This window comes from Lucilia sericata, unplaced genomic scaffold (assembly GCF_015586225.1).
Source record: "Lucilia sericata isolate MDLA Ls3-8-SP2 unplaced genomic scaffold, ASM1558622v1 Contig000033F_arrow, whole genome shotgun sequence".
Classification (NCBI taxonomy): domain Eukaryota; kingdom Metazoa; phylum Arthropoda; class Insecta; order Diptera; family Calliphoridae; genus Lucilia; species Lucilia sericata.
Window position 1 is genome coordinate 775,526 of NW_023994071.1, and position 17,661 is coordinate 793,186.

At 29.9% G+C, this 17,661-nt stretch overlaps 1 protein-coding gene across 1 annotated transcript in view; it reads right to left on the bottom strand.

Moving 5' to 3' along the window:
• The window catches only part of LOC119612032 (tyrosine-protein phosphatase 69D), a 314,226-nt gene that overhangs the window by 133,234 nt on the left and 163,331 nt on the right, over positions 1 to 17,661 (bottom strand). The window contains exon 7 of the mRNA XM_037967748.1: positions 6,139 to 6,291. Within this exon, the coding sequence (XP_037823676.1) occupies positions 6,139 to 6,291 (153 nt within the window). The remainder of the gene's footprint in view (positions 1 to 6,138; positions 6,292 to 17,661) is intronic.

Consider the following 17,661-nt stretch of genomic DNA (forward strand, 5'->3'; position numbering starts at 1 on the left):
AATCGTGGTAACCCAGAGTAAAGGTGACAAAATGCCACCCTGTGGTATACCGCGAAATACCTTTTTCCTGATAGTTATATCGTACATCTCGCAGCTTATCCATCTGTTCCTTAGCATGTAATTGATCCAGTTACGGAACATCACTAGATTTATGTCTAATGCTAAAAGTTGGAACTAAACTGTGTAAGAAATTTACTAAACTATTTAACGTAGAGAGTTGTACATCCACGTCGTTTGCATTAAATATTGGGGATATGTCGAATTGTTCCGCATATTGACTTAGAACCTTATTATTTATATTGTTTGAATTCAATTCTATTCATTTGTGTACTAGTAGAACATTTTAGGGAAACGAATATGAGACTGTGGTATGAGGAAATGAAAGGGAAAATCATCTGTCCTTTATGCGTTACTAATTGTGGCGGGCTATGCATAAAAAATCAATTAAGGAAGTACTGTTGTTACGTATACATAAATGTGTAGGTAAACAGTTATTTATGTACACATTCAAGACTAGATCTAGAACATATAGAACTAATTCTCGCAGTTGAAATTACCCATGGTAATTGTATATAAAACTGATCAAATAAATCCCCATGCAACTCCTCGAATACACCAATATTTCCGTTAGGCAAATACACCACCCCAACTACAGCTGAGACACTATTAGTAAAAACTTCAATAAATAATGACTCACAAACTCTGAAACTTTCACTACGAAATAAAATGCCTAACCTAACCTAACCATGTATATAACCTCCATTAACAATGACGATCCAACCCAAAGATAGCTCCAACTATAGTTATAAATTTATGACTTAAGAAAAAAAATGTATCTGAGCTATTTATGCTGTTTAATTAAAATACAAGTTAGTGGTGCTACAGGATCTCATAAATAAATTTTGAAGAATGAGGACTTATAGTTAGAACTAACTTATAGCGGGGTTCCCATTGTTAATGGAGAAATGATGTAATTTATGGCAAAAAAAAGTAATTAAATGGCACAAAAAAATGTGATGTTTTTTAAGAGGATGAGAAAAAATTAAAAAAAAAGTTTAATAAAAATTAAAATAAAATATAATATTTAAATTTCTACTTTAAAAAGGTCAATGCATTCATTAATTGTAACGGTCTTGATATCACCATTAGGCATTGTTAATTTAGCTTTCAGTTATTAACGATTAATTATGCTATAGCGAGTTATGTTTTTTTTTTTTGCAAGGTTCCAACAAATCCTTAAGAATTTTTGCGCCAAAGAAGAGTAATTGTCGTTTAAATAGACTCTGGTACTGATATTTCCTCCTTCGACATGAGAACGATTTAATGTACTGAGACATTATTTTGTAGCGTGTAGAAATTCTGCCAAATGTTATAAGTACAACGTTTTTTTTTTTGTCTTATATAAAAAATATCATCAGGAATTATATCAACTTTCAAATACTAACATAAAGATTTAACAGTTTCAGAAAGGTTTTGAAGATCATTTGAAAGGCCAGTTATTATAATATCTGACCTGTTTAATCGTGACTGAAATTCATGGTTTTGTAATTCCAACTCATTGAACTTTTTTTCATCATTTTATGATTCAAATTTACAAGTTGTTTGCAATCTTTAACTTCATCTTTGATTTCATCCATCCTAATTGAAATTTCCCTCCGTATTTCACTAATTTAATATTGATTTGTGCTTGATCTTAATTCATATCAATTTCATGTAATTTAAGTGATTTTTTAAAAGCAGCAAATTCTTTGCGGATTTCTTCTTTAAAAAAAGTATCATCATCAGGATCAGGTGTATTTTCTGTACATTCTTTGTATATGTATAGTAGGTTTCGGTTTTTGTCTAATGTAAAAAAAAACATCGTTTGAGACTCCTTTACAGTCAACATGTAACTATGTATTACATGTCCTATATTAGAGACTTCGTTTATGACCGGTACCAACATCAACATACACCGCAAGTAGATGACATGAAATGTATTAAATAATTTCAGGATAATTAAAACTGGTTATGACTCCTATTACAAGTGTTATTTAGAGGCACTTTATTATGTTTATGTAATATGATATTTATTTAATGTGCAATTTACAAATATTTGCACGTGTAATTTTCATGCGTAAGACAGAGATCACAACAACAATGTAGATTTAATGCAACAAAAAGAGATAAAATATTGGATGATGAAATCACGTTGTAATCATGAACAATAAATAAGTTATTATTCATACAATTCAATTTTAATAAAATTTTTTTTTTTATCAAATTAGAAATTTTATTTTATATTTTGCACACTTTAAGATAATAAATTTTATATTTCAAACAAGAGAATACATTTTACATCAAAACATATGCAACTCGTATTACTTGCATTTCAGTTAAGTCTTTAAATAAAAAAATTGAAATATGAAAGTAATCGGATTTATTTTTTATAATTTACGAGTTTAAAATTTAAATTTGATAAAAAAATAAATTTCGATTACATTTCAATTAAATATTGAATTGAAAATAGCGAGGACCAATTAGGCCAGAAATTAATTAATTAATAAATTCCGAGTCCGAATTAAGAATTTTACACTACTTTCGTAACAAAATATTTCAAAAATATTTTTTTGTATAAAGTTCAATGTTCCCAAACTAACGATGTGCCTTCTAATGAACATAAAAAAATGCTAATAATTGGAGAAGACCTCTAGTAAAACCAACACTAAAGGATAGAAAAATCCGAATTATTTTGACTAATAATAGCTCAGCAGTTCCTAAGGATCCTAAAACTAAAATTTCAATAGACGCTGGCCCATCAACTATTAAGAGAAAATCCAAAATTATGGACTTTGGAGCTACCAAATTTTCAAAAAAATCATAAGTATCAAATCAGATCTGCAGATCTTATTCAAATTTGCAGCTAATGAAGAAACGTCCTGGAAAGTGAAATTTTCAATATTGCATAATAGTTCTTTCCCATCTTCATTTTATTAAAATTAAATGAAATCTGTCAGTTATGCATCTTTGCTCATCGGTGGCTTCAAGGTCCATATTTCGGGCGTTTCTAGCAATAGTTTTAACATGTTTTGGAACAGCTGAAGGACAATTAGTCAAAAAAATTCTGGTTTTGTTTGTTTATTTGTTTGAAGTTTATAGACGGCTAAACTGCTAGACCGATTTTCTTGAAATTTTCTTCACAGTATCTTTGTGTATGCCTGGAAGGAACTACAGGCTACTTTTTATTTTGATATTTCAAGTAGGCAAAGTAAGTATTAAAAGTAGTCTATTTCAGAAACTACTACAGCTAGAGTCCTCAAATTTTGTATAGATATGAACAATTGTGGTATAGTGGGCGTGCCACTTCCTATATACAGAAAATATTGAATTAGGTGTAAAAAAGGGTAAATTCGGTAACTTCATATCTCCTAAACTTTCATATAAAAAATAAGCGGACAGGTGTCTGGCACTTTTTTCAAATTCGGCCCCTTTAGGGAATAAACGGGTAAAAACTGTATTCTGGTACTTTTTTTGCACCCCATGTATCTTTTAAAACAGAGAACATTCAAAAACAAGTAAGAAATTATAGTCGGGCGTGGCCGACCATATGATACCCTACACCAATTATGAATATTAAATGTGATTTATTTTTCATAATAAAGCATTTATCTTCAATATCCCCTTGTTCCGATACATTTAAGCAATTTATGGATGAAAAACTAATTTTCTGAAAGAGGCTTTATATGGGGGCTAGGGGCAAATATGGACCAAGCCCGATAAAATTTTGTGAATATATTTATATTGACATAATATTTTATTGTGCTGAATTTCATCGCGATATTTGTGTTTATAAGCTAATTTGGGACATTCAAGTAATTTTCTGAAGGGGACTTTGTATGGGAGCTAGGGTCAAATGTGGCCCGATCTTTATGAAATTTGGCAGGGTCATCAAAACTTCTATAAAACTTAGTTGTGCCGTATTTTATCGATATATCTGTATATTTAACATAATTATGAGCTCAGAAGCGCTTTTCGGGGGGTTCTGTTCTATGGGGGCTAGGTGAAATAATGGACCGATTTTAACCATTTTCAATAGGCTTCGTCCCTGGGTCAAATAAAACGTGCGTGCCAAATTTCATAAAATTATCTTGAAAATTGCGACCTGTACCTTGCGCACAAGGTTTACATGGACAGCCAGCCAGACGGACGGACGGACGGACATAGCTTAATCGACTTAGAAAACGATTCTAAGCCGATTGGTATACTTTAAGGTGGGTCTAGGACGAATATTTTTGTATGTTACAAGCATCAGCACAAATCCAATATACCCTCCCCACTAAAGTGGTGTAGGGTATAAATATTTTTGACCCCTTCATAACTTGATGAAAAAATAAAAATATGGTTTTTGGATATTCGGACGTTTAAGGGGTGAAAATTGTACCTATTTTTGGTATTTTTCTTATACATATGAATACATAATAACGGGCTCCCAATACGATGTTGCAACTTTTTGGAATAGAATTTGTATTTCGTTAATGAGGGCGAAAAAAGTACCAAAAGGGAAATTTGATTTTATTCAAACACAATGATCCCATTTACATACAATTTTTAGATTTAGAAACACTAAATATGCTAATGGGGTGTTATTTGGAACACCGGTACCAAGTGATATTTTTTGGTACTTTTTCATTCTCCAACTGGTACTTTTAGAGTTTTCTATGATATTATAATTAAGGGACTTTTCGGTACTTTTTCGTCCTTCGACTGGTACTTTTTGAGTTTTCTATAAAATTTAACCTAGAAACATGAAATTAAGCAAGTAGAGCCCGGAGTAAATGAGAATCTATAAATGGGGACTTATTGGTACTTTATCGTACTTCGACTGGTACTTTTTTGAGTTTTCTAGTAAATTGGACCTAGAAACATGTAATTAAGCACGTGGAGCCCGGAGTAAATGAGAATCTATAAAAGGGGGTACTTTTTCGTTCTTCAAAAGGAACTTTTTTAAATTTCTATAATATTAAACCTAGAAACATGAAAATAAGCATGTAGATCCCGGATTAAGTGAGAACCTATAAAAGGGGACTTTTTGTTCTTCAAAAGGTACTTTTTGAATTTTCTATAATATTGAACCTATAGACATGAAATTAAGCATGTAGGGCCCGGAGTAAGTGAGAACATATAAAACGGGACTTTTTGGTACTTTTTTGTTCTTCAACTGGTACTATTTGAATTTTCTATTATAATGAACCTAAAAACATAAAACTAAGCAATAAGGGACTTGAGTGAATGAAAATTTAAACTGGAGTATTTTCTGGTGCTTTTTCGCACTTTCTTTATATTTATATTGTATACAGTTACTTTAGGAAGATTAAAAGCTACAGTAAAAATATGAAAGGACCCTGCAGTACGACGAACTAGTTCGACAACGTCGATATCAATAGCCACTATGAACTAAAACTAGTAAATTTTCAACCCACTGGCAATGTTATTTACTGAAACTGGGGTTGAACTTGGTGTCTATCGATTTGTAGTTAGAAGCTCTTACCACAGAGCTACTGATCTATGTTCGTACAAAGCTCTATAAAGAGCATGTAATTTTTGTAACAATTTTTGTATTTTCTGTGCCATTAAGTGCAAACCATGTGGTTATTTTAAGCACTACATGTGGCTATAAAAGTGACATTTTTAAAACATTTAATTTATTTGTCGAAAGCTTCAAAAGAAACCACAATTGAATTAGAATCTTAAAGCTCAGGGCGTCCAATATGCAACGAATACAATGACTTGAAATATCAATGGGTCAGATGGATATATCCATTATATATAAGACTTAATAAGGATGAAGAAATACATTTTCATCGTAAGTACACCGGAGAAGGCAGAGTTTTGGTGAGGGGTGCCATATTCTAATATGGTACTGTCAAATTTGCATTTGAGACGGAAAATACAATTGGAGTAAGAATATGTACTTAAAATTTCCATAATTTTGTACTCCAACATTTTATTGAAAAGATATGTATGTTCGTTAAGTGATTCGCAGTGTACATACATAACAAATTTCTTAATAATAATAATAATAATAATAATAATAATAATAATAATAATAATAATAATAATAATAATAATAATATAGCATAATTATCGCTTACTACTTACTTCAAACTCTATTTCCAATTTGCACTTTTCTCTTTCGTCTTCAGCTTTTGATTTAAGATTTTCAATCGCATTTGACAAACCAACAGCATTTATTTCGGTAATGCCTAAATGTGCAGTATCTAATAAAGCTCGATACAAAAATATGTATTGTTTCTAGAATAGAAAAATGTAAAAGTATAAATTTATTATTTTTGTTTTATTCGAATTAATTTACAATTTTGTAATGACCTTTAATAAAACTATCAATTGGATTATATATTTCCAAATTTTTGTAACAAATAATTAATAATTTAGGTATAAGATTCCATGACAAATTTGAAAAATAGCACTGTGCAACAAGAAAATCTTTCCCGAGACCAACGGAAAATGAAAGTAGACCATTAGTATACCAAAATCCCCAAAAGGTTTAAAAAAGTTAGCTCGAGTTTTAATTTATGAGCATTTAAAGTTTTGCAATTTTGTGAACAATTTTCCCATATATGTATTTTATACATATGTATAATGAAATAATCAATATATAAATTACTCAATTATATTTGACTACTTAGACCGGGTTTTTGAGTTGGCAATCAAATGGCAATTAATAAATAGATTAGTTAATCTAAAAATAAATTTAATCCAATGTTAATACCATTTGATGTTTTTGAGTACAAGATTAAACTTCGCAGTGTTGCCATACAAAACAACAGAAAATGTCACTGTTTATTATCAAAACAATGCATATTTTATAAAAAATAAGAAGACAATTGTAAATTTAATATGGAAATTAATGAAAACTTAAATTAAAAACAAAAAAATGTATTTTGAAGTGTCCATAATTTATACTAATCAATAAATAGAACATTTTAATGTTTATATTTATAAAAATTTTATTAATTTTTTTGCTCAGCTGTTTACACTTCTGCATTTCGTGCTTAAGATTAAACCACCTCCATTAGGCGCTTAAACTTGCAAACAAAATTAACTAATTGAGTACTCAAAAACATCTTTCGAGGATTAATTTTAATTTAATCGCTAATCTTTCACCTAAAGATTGGCCCTTAAGGTCAAAGATATTTAAATTTATTAATGTATATATTTTGTTTTTTTTTTTCAAATTTTATTTATAAAATTTATTAAACATTAATAATTATAAAATTTATTAATGTTTATATTTTGTTTTTTAAAATTTTATTCGATTTATCAAAAAATTAAATTCAAAATTTAAAATTTGTACAGAAGTTAAATAGATTATTTTACTAAAATTAGATTTTCTATTGATCCCCTTATTTTACTAAAATTAGATTTTCTATTGATCCCTTCATGGTCTAATTCTGATTTTTTTATATGTTGTTGTTGATATTATAAAGTACTTTTAGTAAAGTAATAATGAAAATGGGAGGTACCATTATTAAGATATCTTTGACTCAAGGATATTTATTTGCCGGTAAATCAATTTGTTTTATGAAAATATTTTATAACATGAAATATTTTACGTTCAGATTCGACAAATAAAGTTTTTTCAATCGTGTTATATATTAATATTATACACTTTTTTTACATAAATTTAATTTTAAACCTAATAAAAATAGTTAAAATAAAACAAATTGGTAAATTGTTTTTTTCTTGCATGAAAATATACGATATACTGTGGCTGCAAAACATATGTTTGTGTTTCAACATATGTGTGTGTTTCAACCAAATTATTTTTGCACAATAACATCACATACATATTTGTTCAAGTCTGAACATGAAATAGATATTGCGTTTGTTTGACGCAACTTTATAAATATTTTACAACAAATATTTTGACCAAATATTTTACAAGTCTGAACGTAGCTTTACATTCTAAAATGATTAAAATCGTATAAATGTGTTAGAATATACATATGGGGAATTTCGTGTGAAGTGAACCAATTTTAAAAATCGATGTCTTCCGATTTGGACGAAATTTTCACCAAGGTTAGTACAAAGGGATAGTATGCCATAGCTTCATCGGTCAAGAACTGCCGGAGTCAGAGGGGGTGAAATTTTGACATTTTGGTCATACAGGGTTTTATTCAAATGAGTGTAACTTTTCACCTATTGGTCCTAGTAAAAATTGTCCAAAGGAGTTCAGATAGCTATTTCTTCATTCTTTCCAAAATCATTTTTTTATTTTTTTTTTTTTTTTCAAAATAGGCCCTTTTTTCCTTAAAAAAGCTTATACTATTTCCTTGAAGGGCTATCTATCAAAAAAAAATATTTTTTAACTAAAAATAAAATTTTTTCAATATTTGCCTTTAAGAGCTTTGTGATTACTTAGTGCGATATAAATATATATATATATATATATATATATATATATATATATATATATATATATATATATATATATATATATATATATATATATATATATATATATATATATATATATATATATATGTATATATATATATATATATATATATATATATATATATATATATATATATATAATTTTAACTCCAAAATGGAAATAGTACTTTGTGTATGAAAACTATTAGTTAACGCACAATAAAACAACAACATAAGTGGTGTAGTGAATTTATTAGTTCATTTATTAGTGTATATCGAAATATTATATGTATATCTCAATCATTTTACCACATATAAATATATATTTCAAAACTTATATAAATATTGGAATCAGCTTTTACTTAATGTAATTTTTATATTCACTGGACTCACCCTTGTCCCGTTTTAGTCCTTTAAACTTGAGTCGAAAATATATAAATATTTTTTTATTTTTACAATATTATATAGCTTGCCAAAAAAACGACCGCCGAAGCCCGTCCAGTGACTACATTTATCTCTTAAAGGAAATTCCAAGGAATGTCTCTGCAGTAAAATTGTAACCGCAAAGACCCGCCGAAATAGGTATTTTTTTAAATACAATTTGGGGAAATTTATGCCCCTATTACGGTTTACAACTCAACTCAGTTGAGTTGAAACAGAAACAACTCAACTTTAAAACAACTTAACTATTTTTGGTACTATGAATTACAACTCATTTCAGTTGAAATTGTGTTGATGTTTCCATAGCAGATGTTTTTTGTCATAAAATTAGGCGAAAAGTTTATGACATCGTATTTTCTTTTTTAATGATATTTAAGACAATTTAAAAAAACTTTACTTCGATTTTTCCAAAAAGAAAAATATTTAAACCAGAGCCAGGCAACGCCTGCTATTGGTCAGTTTTTGCAAGAGCGACAAATAAGAAAAGAGAACGATTTGTACTCTCATATTGAATTCAACACAGGCATGGAAAATTTTAATTTTGAAATGGTGGTGTTTTAAATAAAAATATTAGTTTTTATACCCTCCACCACCATCAGTGGTGATAGAGGGTATATATATGAAAGTATATATATTCTTGGTCCTGTCTGTATAAAACACGCTCACGTCAAAACGAAGCAAAGTAAATCAACCAAATTCACAGAAAATATTCATTATTGCCCTAAGCAGTTTGGTATTGAAAATGAGCAAAATCGGTTCATACCGGGAAAAGTTATGAATCAAAATTTAAAACATCATCGAAAAAAATAAGCATTTTTTACACATTTTGATGTAATTTTCTCGAAAACTATGCAAGGTATTTCCATGAAAATCACCACACATTCTTTTCTGCATAAGAGCTTGATTCCTGCTGAAAATTGTAATAATCGGTCCACAATTTCATATACCTCCCATACAAAAGTACGTATTCCCGGAAAATCAGTTTTTTGTTAATAACTTCCGTCACAATGTCGATATCTTCACAAAATTTTACAAGTTAAAATCTTATGTCAACAGAATTGATCCGGAGAAAAAGTTTTTTGGATCGGTCCATAATTGGACATAGCTCCCATACAAGGTCCCCTCCCGAAAATCACTTAAACGCACATAATTCATTACTAAATTAAGATATCCATATAAAATTTGGTACAATTATTGTTCTCACATACAGAAATATTGTTATGATTTTTTTTCCGATCGGTCCATAATTGGTCCTAGCTCCCATACAAGGTCCCCTCCCGAAAATGACTTAAACGCGCATAACTCATTACTAAATTAAGATATCCATATAAAATTTGGTGCTAGTATTGCTCTTACATACAGAAATATTACTATGAAATTTTTTTTCGGATCGGTCCATAATTGGCCATAGCTCCCATACAAGGTCCTCTCCCGAAAATCACTTAAAACCACATAACTCATTAGCAAATGAAGATATCCGTATAAAATTTGGTACAAGAATTGCTCTTATATACAGAAATATTACTATGAAATTTTTTTTCGGATCGGTCCATAATTGGTCATAGCTCCCATACAAAGACCCCTCCCGAAAATCACTTAAAACCACATAACTCATTAGTAAATGAAGATATCCATATAAAATTTGTACAAGTATTGCTCTTATATACAGAAATTTTACTAAGAAAGTTTTTTTGGATCGGTCCATAATTGGTCATAGCTCCCATACAAGGTCCCCTCCCGAAAATCACTTAAACGCGCAAAACTCATTACTAAATTAAGATATCCACATAAAAATTTGGTACAAGTATTGCTTATATGTACAGAAATATTACTGTGAAATTGTTTTCCTATCGGTCCATAATTGATCATAGCTCCCATACAAGGTCCCTTTCAGAAAAACACTAAAAGGCACATAGCTCATTACCAAATAGTGTTACCCATAAAATATTTGGCATAAATACTGTTTTTGTACACATAAATTTTATTTCAAAATTTTTTCACGATCTGTCAATCCTTGGTCATAGCTCCCATACAAGGTTCTCTCCCGAAAATCACTTAAACGCACATAACTCATTACCAAATATTGATATCCATACATTTAGCAAAAATATTGCTCTTATATATATATATATATATATATAAATTAAACTATAAAATTGTTTTACGATCTGTCCATATTTGGTCATAGCTCTCCAGAAAATCACTTAAATGAAAATCACTATTCATTACCAAATAATGATATAGATACAGAATTTTTAAATTTTGTCTTTATATACTTAATTGGTCATAGCTCACATACAAGGTCCTTTTACGAAAATCTCTTAAACTCACATTACTCATTACCAAATAAAGCTATTGATACAAAATTTGGCACAAATATTAGTTTTGTATACAAAAATTCAATTTCAAGAATTTTCACGATCGGTTCATAACACGGGTACGGTCGGTCCCATACAAGGTTTCCTTCAGAAAATCACATAAACATACATTACTTATTACTAAGTTACGATATTGATACAAAATTTTACTGAAATATAGCTTTTATGTACAGAAATTTTGCTTAAAGAATATTTTACGATCGGTCTATAATTGGTCATATCTCCCATACTAGGTCCTGCCCCTAAAAGCGCTTTAACCGTGTTTAACTAGTTATCATTATCAATTTGTGTAGAACAAAATTATATATATGTATTTGGAAAATCCTTAAATCGTTCACACACGCATACATGCAAATTACTAAATATCGCTAAGCGCTATAAAAATACATATAAAGAAAATGGCGTTTGTAATGTTCAATAAATCTTGGAATTGTAATAGATTTAAGCTGTTTAAATCTTGGGATTTTTTCTATTTAAGACATGAAAAAACTTATTTCTACAAATATTTGATCAATTAGAAAAGTATTAATATAAAAGTAGCTGGTGGAGGGTATTTAAGATTCGGCTCAGCCGAATATAGCACTATAACTTGTTTAGATTAAAATTTGTAAATGTCATTAGACTTCTTTACTTGTATCTATTTAAGAAAGCATTTTAGATTAAAATTAGTTTATTATGGAAAATGTACCTATTAAAGGGGACGATGTCACGAACCAACAAATTTAATACAATTTTTCGAAAATTTCCCTTTTTATAGAATATTTTTAAAAAATTATCTTTTTTTATACAGTATAGTTCTTATGAATAGTGAAATATACATTGTTTTTGTTTTACTTAATTAATTTTTTCATAAATAAGATTTAATTGCTTTAATTGGTTTGTTTTTATAATAATTTTGATACATTTTTTAAGTAAAATTTCTCCAATAAAATATAAATACAAATCAAACACTGTTTTTTAGATTCGGGTAAAATTTTGAAAAATAAAGTATTTTCAGACCCATTTGGGCATATTTGCAAAAAAAATAAATTTTGACATATTAAAAACAGCTAAAGAGATTAAAAAAAAATCATTAAAAATACATTTATTTTGCAAAAGTTCATAATTTTAAAAACATACATAGTTTTCCATCCCTGCATTAGCAGATTTTCATGTACAAAAGAATGAAACAAGCGACAACACAACCACCTTCAATGAACGCTCAAACGAGACTGAATGTGTTTTTAATATATGTGAGTATGTTGTTGTAAATTTAGTAACGATCGAAATGCACGCGTGCATAGAAAATGCTTTGCTCTGTTCTAAACAATTGAGTTGTGTTTTTAAGTTTTAATTTGGTACAACTGCTTTTATTGAGTTGTAATTTTTTCAAAAATGTTGTAATAAATTTCAACTTAAAATTTTAGGTTGTTATCGATAATACCAAATAGCTAAAGGGTTGAGTTGTAATCTATAAAAGGGGCACTTTTACTAAATCCTATTATAACAGGAAAAATTATATCTGGTAGACATTTTTAAACAGCATTGCTAGATTCAGAGACTCCAAATCCATATAAAAGCAATGGAAACTTTGTTAAACATGTTTTTATACCCTTCACCTTCGTGAGAAGGGTATATATAAGTTTGTCATTCCGTTTGTAATATCTATAATATAATTTTCCGACCCTATAAAGTAAATATATTCTGGATCCTTATAGATAGCGGAGTCGATTTAGCCATGTCCGTCTGTCTGTCTGTCTGTCTGTGTGTATGTTGAAATCAGTTTTCAGAAGACCCCAGATATCTGCGAGATCCGAATTTTCAATAATTCTATCGGAAATACGGTCGAATAGAACGCTATTTAAAATCTGCCCAATCGGCCCATAAATAACGAAGATATGAGTAAAAATCCGAGACCACCTCTGAAAATTTCATTCTTGTTTATAAACACAAAGCAAAGAATGAACATCACGTTACGTTGTTATTGGCTAGAAACATGAAATTAAATATGTAGAGCCTGGATTAGGCGAGAACACATTAAAGGGCACTTTTTGGTACTTTTTCGTTCTACAAAAGGTACTTTTTGAATTTTCTATAATATTGAACCTAGAAACATGAAATTTAGCATGTAGGACCTTGACTAAGTAAGAACATATAAAAAGGGATTTTTTGGTACTTTTTTGTTATACAAAAGATACTCTTTGAATTTTCTATAATATTGAACCTAGAAACATGGTATTAAATATGTAGAGCCCGGATTAGGCCAGAGCACATAAAAGGGGACTTTTTGGTACTTTTTCGTTCTACAAAAGGTACTTTTTGAATTTTCTATAATATTGAACCTAGAAACATGAAATTAAGTATGTAGAGCCCGGATTAGGCCAGAACACATAAAAATGGACTTTTTGGTACTTTTTCGTTCTCCAAAGGGTACTTTTTGAGTTTTCTATAATATTGTACCTAGAAACATGAAATTTAGCATGTAGGGCCTTGACTAGGTAAGAACCTATTAAAGGGGACTTTTTGGTACTTTTTCGTTCTTTAAAAGGTACTTTTTGAATTTTCTATAATATTGAACCTAGAAACATGAAATTAAGTATGTAGAGCACGGATTAGGCCAGAACACATAAAAGGGGCCTTTTTGGTACTTTTTCGATCTACAAAAGGTACTTTTTGAATTTTCTATAATATTAAACCTAGAGACATGAAATTTAGCATGTAGGGCCTGGACTAGGTAAGAACCTATAAAAGGGGACTTTTTGGTACTTTTTCGTTCTACAAAAGGTACTTTTTTAATTTTCTATAATATTGAACCTAGAAACATGAAATTAAGTATGTTGAGCCCGAATTAGGTCAGAACAAATAAAAGGGGACATTTTGGTACTTTTTCGTTCTACAAAAGGTACTTTTTGAATTTTCTATAATATTGAACCTAGAAACATGAAATTTAGCATGTAGGGCCCGGATTAAGTATGTAATGGGATGCAATTGGTATTTTTAGATTTTTTTGTAATAAAATTCGTACTGACTGTTTTTTAACACATCATGGTGAAGGGTATATAAGATTCGGCACAGCCGAATATAGTACTCTTACTTGTTTTAATTATTAGTTTCATATATCTAGAACGTACTTCCAAAATAGGTAATCTCTATTACCTAATTTTAATGATTTTCTTTGGATTCGGAGACATCAATTCCATAAAAGAAGAGTCTCAAATAATTTTGTCCACCTAGATTTTAATTTGGGACCACAGTGTAAAGGTACGTTTATAACCTATTAAATATTTGACAAAAAAGACGTAACCACTATGTTTTGTATTTGTTTTTTTAATCTTACATGATTTTTGTAATTGCAAATAATATCGAAATAAATAATAAAGACGTTTTAAAGTAATATCTTCAAAGATACATATATTAAATCTATTTAAATAAATATACATTTAAACGAAGTTAAAAATTTTTAGGGGTCACGTCATTTTCATCAAATATGTATGAATGTAGCTTAAAAAAACAACTTATTTCCAGCCGAATAATAAGGAAAATTTCGAACAAAAAAAGTATTTTTTCTACCAGAATTGTAAGTACTTTACTCGATCAGTTCCAGTGAATTTGTAAGCAAAGATGTTCTTGAGTAGCTAATGTACAAATAATAATAGTGTCCGATCGAACGTTCGGGTACGGGTTCGGAGTTCGGTAAAAAGTGAGGTTCGGTCAATGTTCGGTGTTCGGCGAAATTTTGATAACTTCTGTTTACAGAAGTTATCATACATCCTGGCTGTACAATAAATTTCGGATATACATAGGTACAAAACGCCTTTTTAACCGTTCGTTTTTTCGGCTGATTTGAAAAACTGTTAACCAGAAAGTGATTAAAAAGCTAAGAAAAGTGAAACATTTAATTTGAATTATCTAGTTTCGATTATAAATCTTTGATTTCATTTGTAACATCGAAATTTTCTAGGTCCTTATTCTCAAACGATCTAGACATGTCTGTCAGTCAGTCTGTCAGTCTCTTGAAAGAACGATAGGACCTAAACTATTGTTGCAGTTTGATTGGTATTCAAAATGGACAAAATCGGTTTACATTTGGACATGGCCTCCATATAATGTTCGCTTTAGAAAATTACTAACATTCATAACAGGCTTAAAAATACTAGTATTTTTATGAAATTATACTTAAATTTTTTTATGAACCAAAATTTCATACAAATCGGCAAATTGAAATTTGCGAATTGTGTTAAGTATTGTATATATAGCTCTTAGAACATGGTTACCACAACCATGTTTTTTCTCAGCGTGCTCTTACAGATAATTATAACATTGTCAATAAATCGTTTAAAAACCAAAAATAAAAAAGTATTATTTTTCATTTAAAAAAGTTCGTGTTCACCGAACTTTGAAGACCGAACAAAGTTCGGGTTCGGCCGAACTTTCAAATTTACCGAAGTTCGGGTTCGGTGTTCGGTACCGAACGAAATTTTGAGTTCGGTCGGACTCTAAATAATAATAAATATTTTTGGCTTGAATATTTTTATACCCTTCACCTTCGTTCCTGTTCATAATTTAAAAAAAATATATAATTTTGTGACGTGATAAGGTACAAACTAAAGGCCTGCACACGACAACAATAATCCGACAATCTGTTAAAAAATATCGTGTGCGATATCATAAGCACACGAATTTTTTTTAGCAAATTGTCGCATTATTGTTGTCTTGTGCAGGCCTTTAGTACAAACACAATTTGTAACTCCTTATAGGTATCGAAGTTGGTTTAGTGGTTAGTTGGTCTGTCTACGAAACCCCCTTTTCATGTTTAGTTTGTTTTCAAATGTCTGTCTGTATATATGTATGTTAAAATCAGTTTTCAGAAGGCCCCAGATATCTGCGAGATCCGAATCTCCAATAATTTTATCACATATGCTTAAGGGAAAACGCTCCATAAATACGGAGATATAAGTAAAACTCTGAGACAACCTCTGAAAATTTCATCAAAAATTGAGATTTGTTGTGCATGATCAGACAAATAAAATAATACTTGTACTTAGATTATTTTTAATAATTTTCTTCCTAACATAATATGTTTTTGAGCTATATTTTCTGGACCACTTGATTAGGTTCATTCATAGTGAAATGAGTTTATTGCTGGCAGCTAAAAAAATCCATTCATATTTTAGTGTCTGTAAACAAAATATTTAAATAAAAATAGGTCCAAGGCGAATTCACATAAGGTGTTGGCAGTTCCGCAACAACATCTCACATGTATTTTGTTTTTGCATTTGGTTCACGTAGATGTCAAAAACAGTAAGTACGGCGAATTCATTTCAGGAATTTTTTTGTATAATTTTTATATTTTATTAAAAAATAAAGATATTTAAATTTGTGAAGAAAATATATCCTGAATTGAATAATGTTTGTTTAAAACGAAAAATTCTATTCCGGCAGATTAATTTGTAAATTTTAAGTGAGTGCCTGAAATTGAATGAATCTTTGTAGCGAATAATTTTACTCCTGCGGAGTAACATAAAACATGTACTAATGCAGCTTTTACGAGTTCATGTTAAACTTTTGAAAAAATGTGGATGGATTATGCAAAAAGGTGCAAAAAGTATTTTATAATCCCATTAGATTGTATATGGGTACAACAGAACCCTATAATCAATCAATAATATACGTGATAAGGTATATTATACATATATCTATATATAGATATATGTGTATATCGTTCGAAAAGACAAACGAGACTCCTGGAAACTTTTCTGTGAACAGGTAGATAGCGTAAATAACGTATCGAAGATAAAAAAAAAAATTCCTATCCAAAACGCGTGTCCAACCGGAATCTATGATCGATGACACGGGCAGGAGGTTGGAGGATATGGAGGAGACAATAAAACTCCTAATGGACTCTCATTTCCCAACCGGTATATCGAATAACATAGATGAACCGATAACCGGGAGGGTAACACGGAAATAGTTATTACATCTGACATGGTTAAAGGGGCAATCAAGAGCTTTGCTCCCTATAAAGCTGCAGGGCCGGATGGCATTTTCCCGGCACTTTTGCAGTTGTAGGCGGGACTGGTTTCCGTACATATGTCACAGATATTCAATGCATGCTTAAAATTGACATATACCCCAGTTAAATGGCAGGATGCAAGGGTAATATTTATACCCAAACCAGGGAAACCTAGCTATGCGACACCTAACTCCCATCGACCAATAAGTCTTACGTCCTTCCTACTTAAAACCTTGGAACGGATAGTCGATAGCATGGTTAAAAGCAGCATACCATACAAAGACCATAAATATAAGCAGCATGCTTATGTAAAGGGACGGTCGGTGGAAACCGCTTTAAACGAAGTTGTCCACTACATAGGTGAATCTTTCGATAGCAAACTGTATACACTGGCGGTATGCATTGACATCGAAG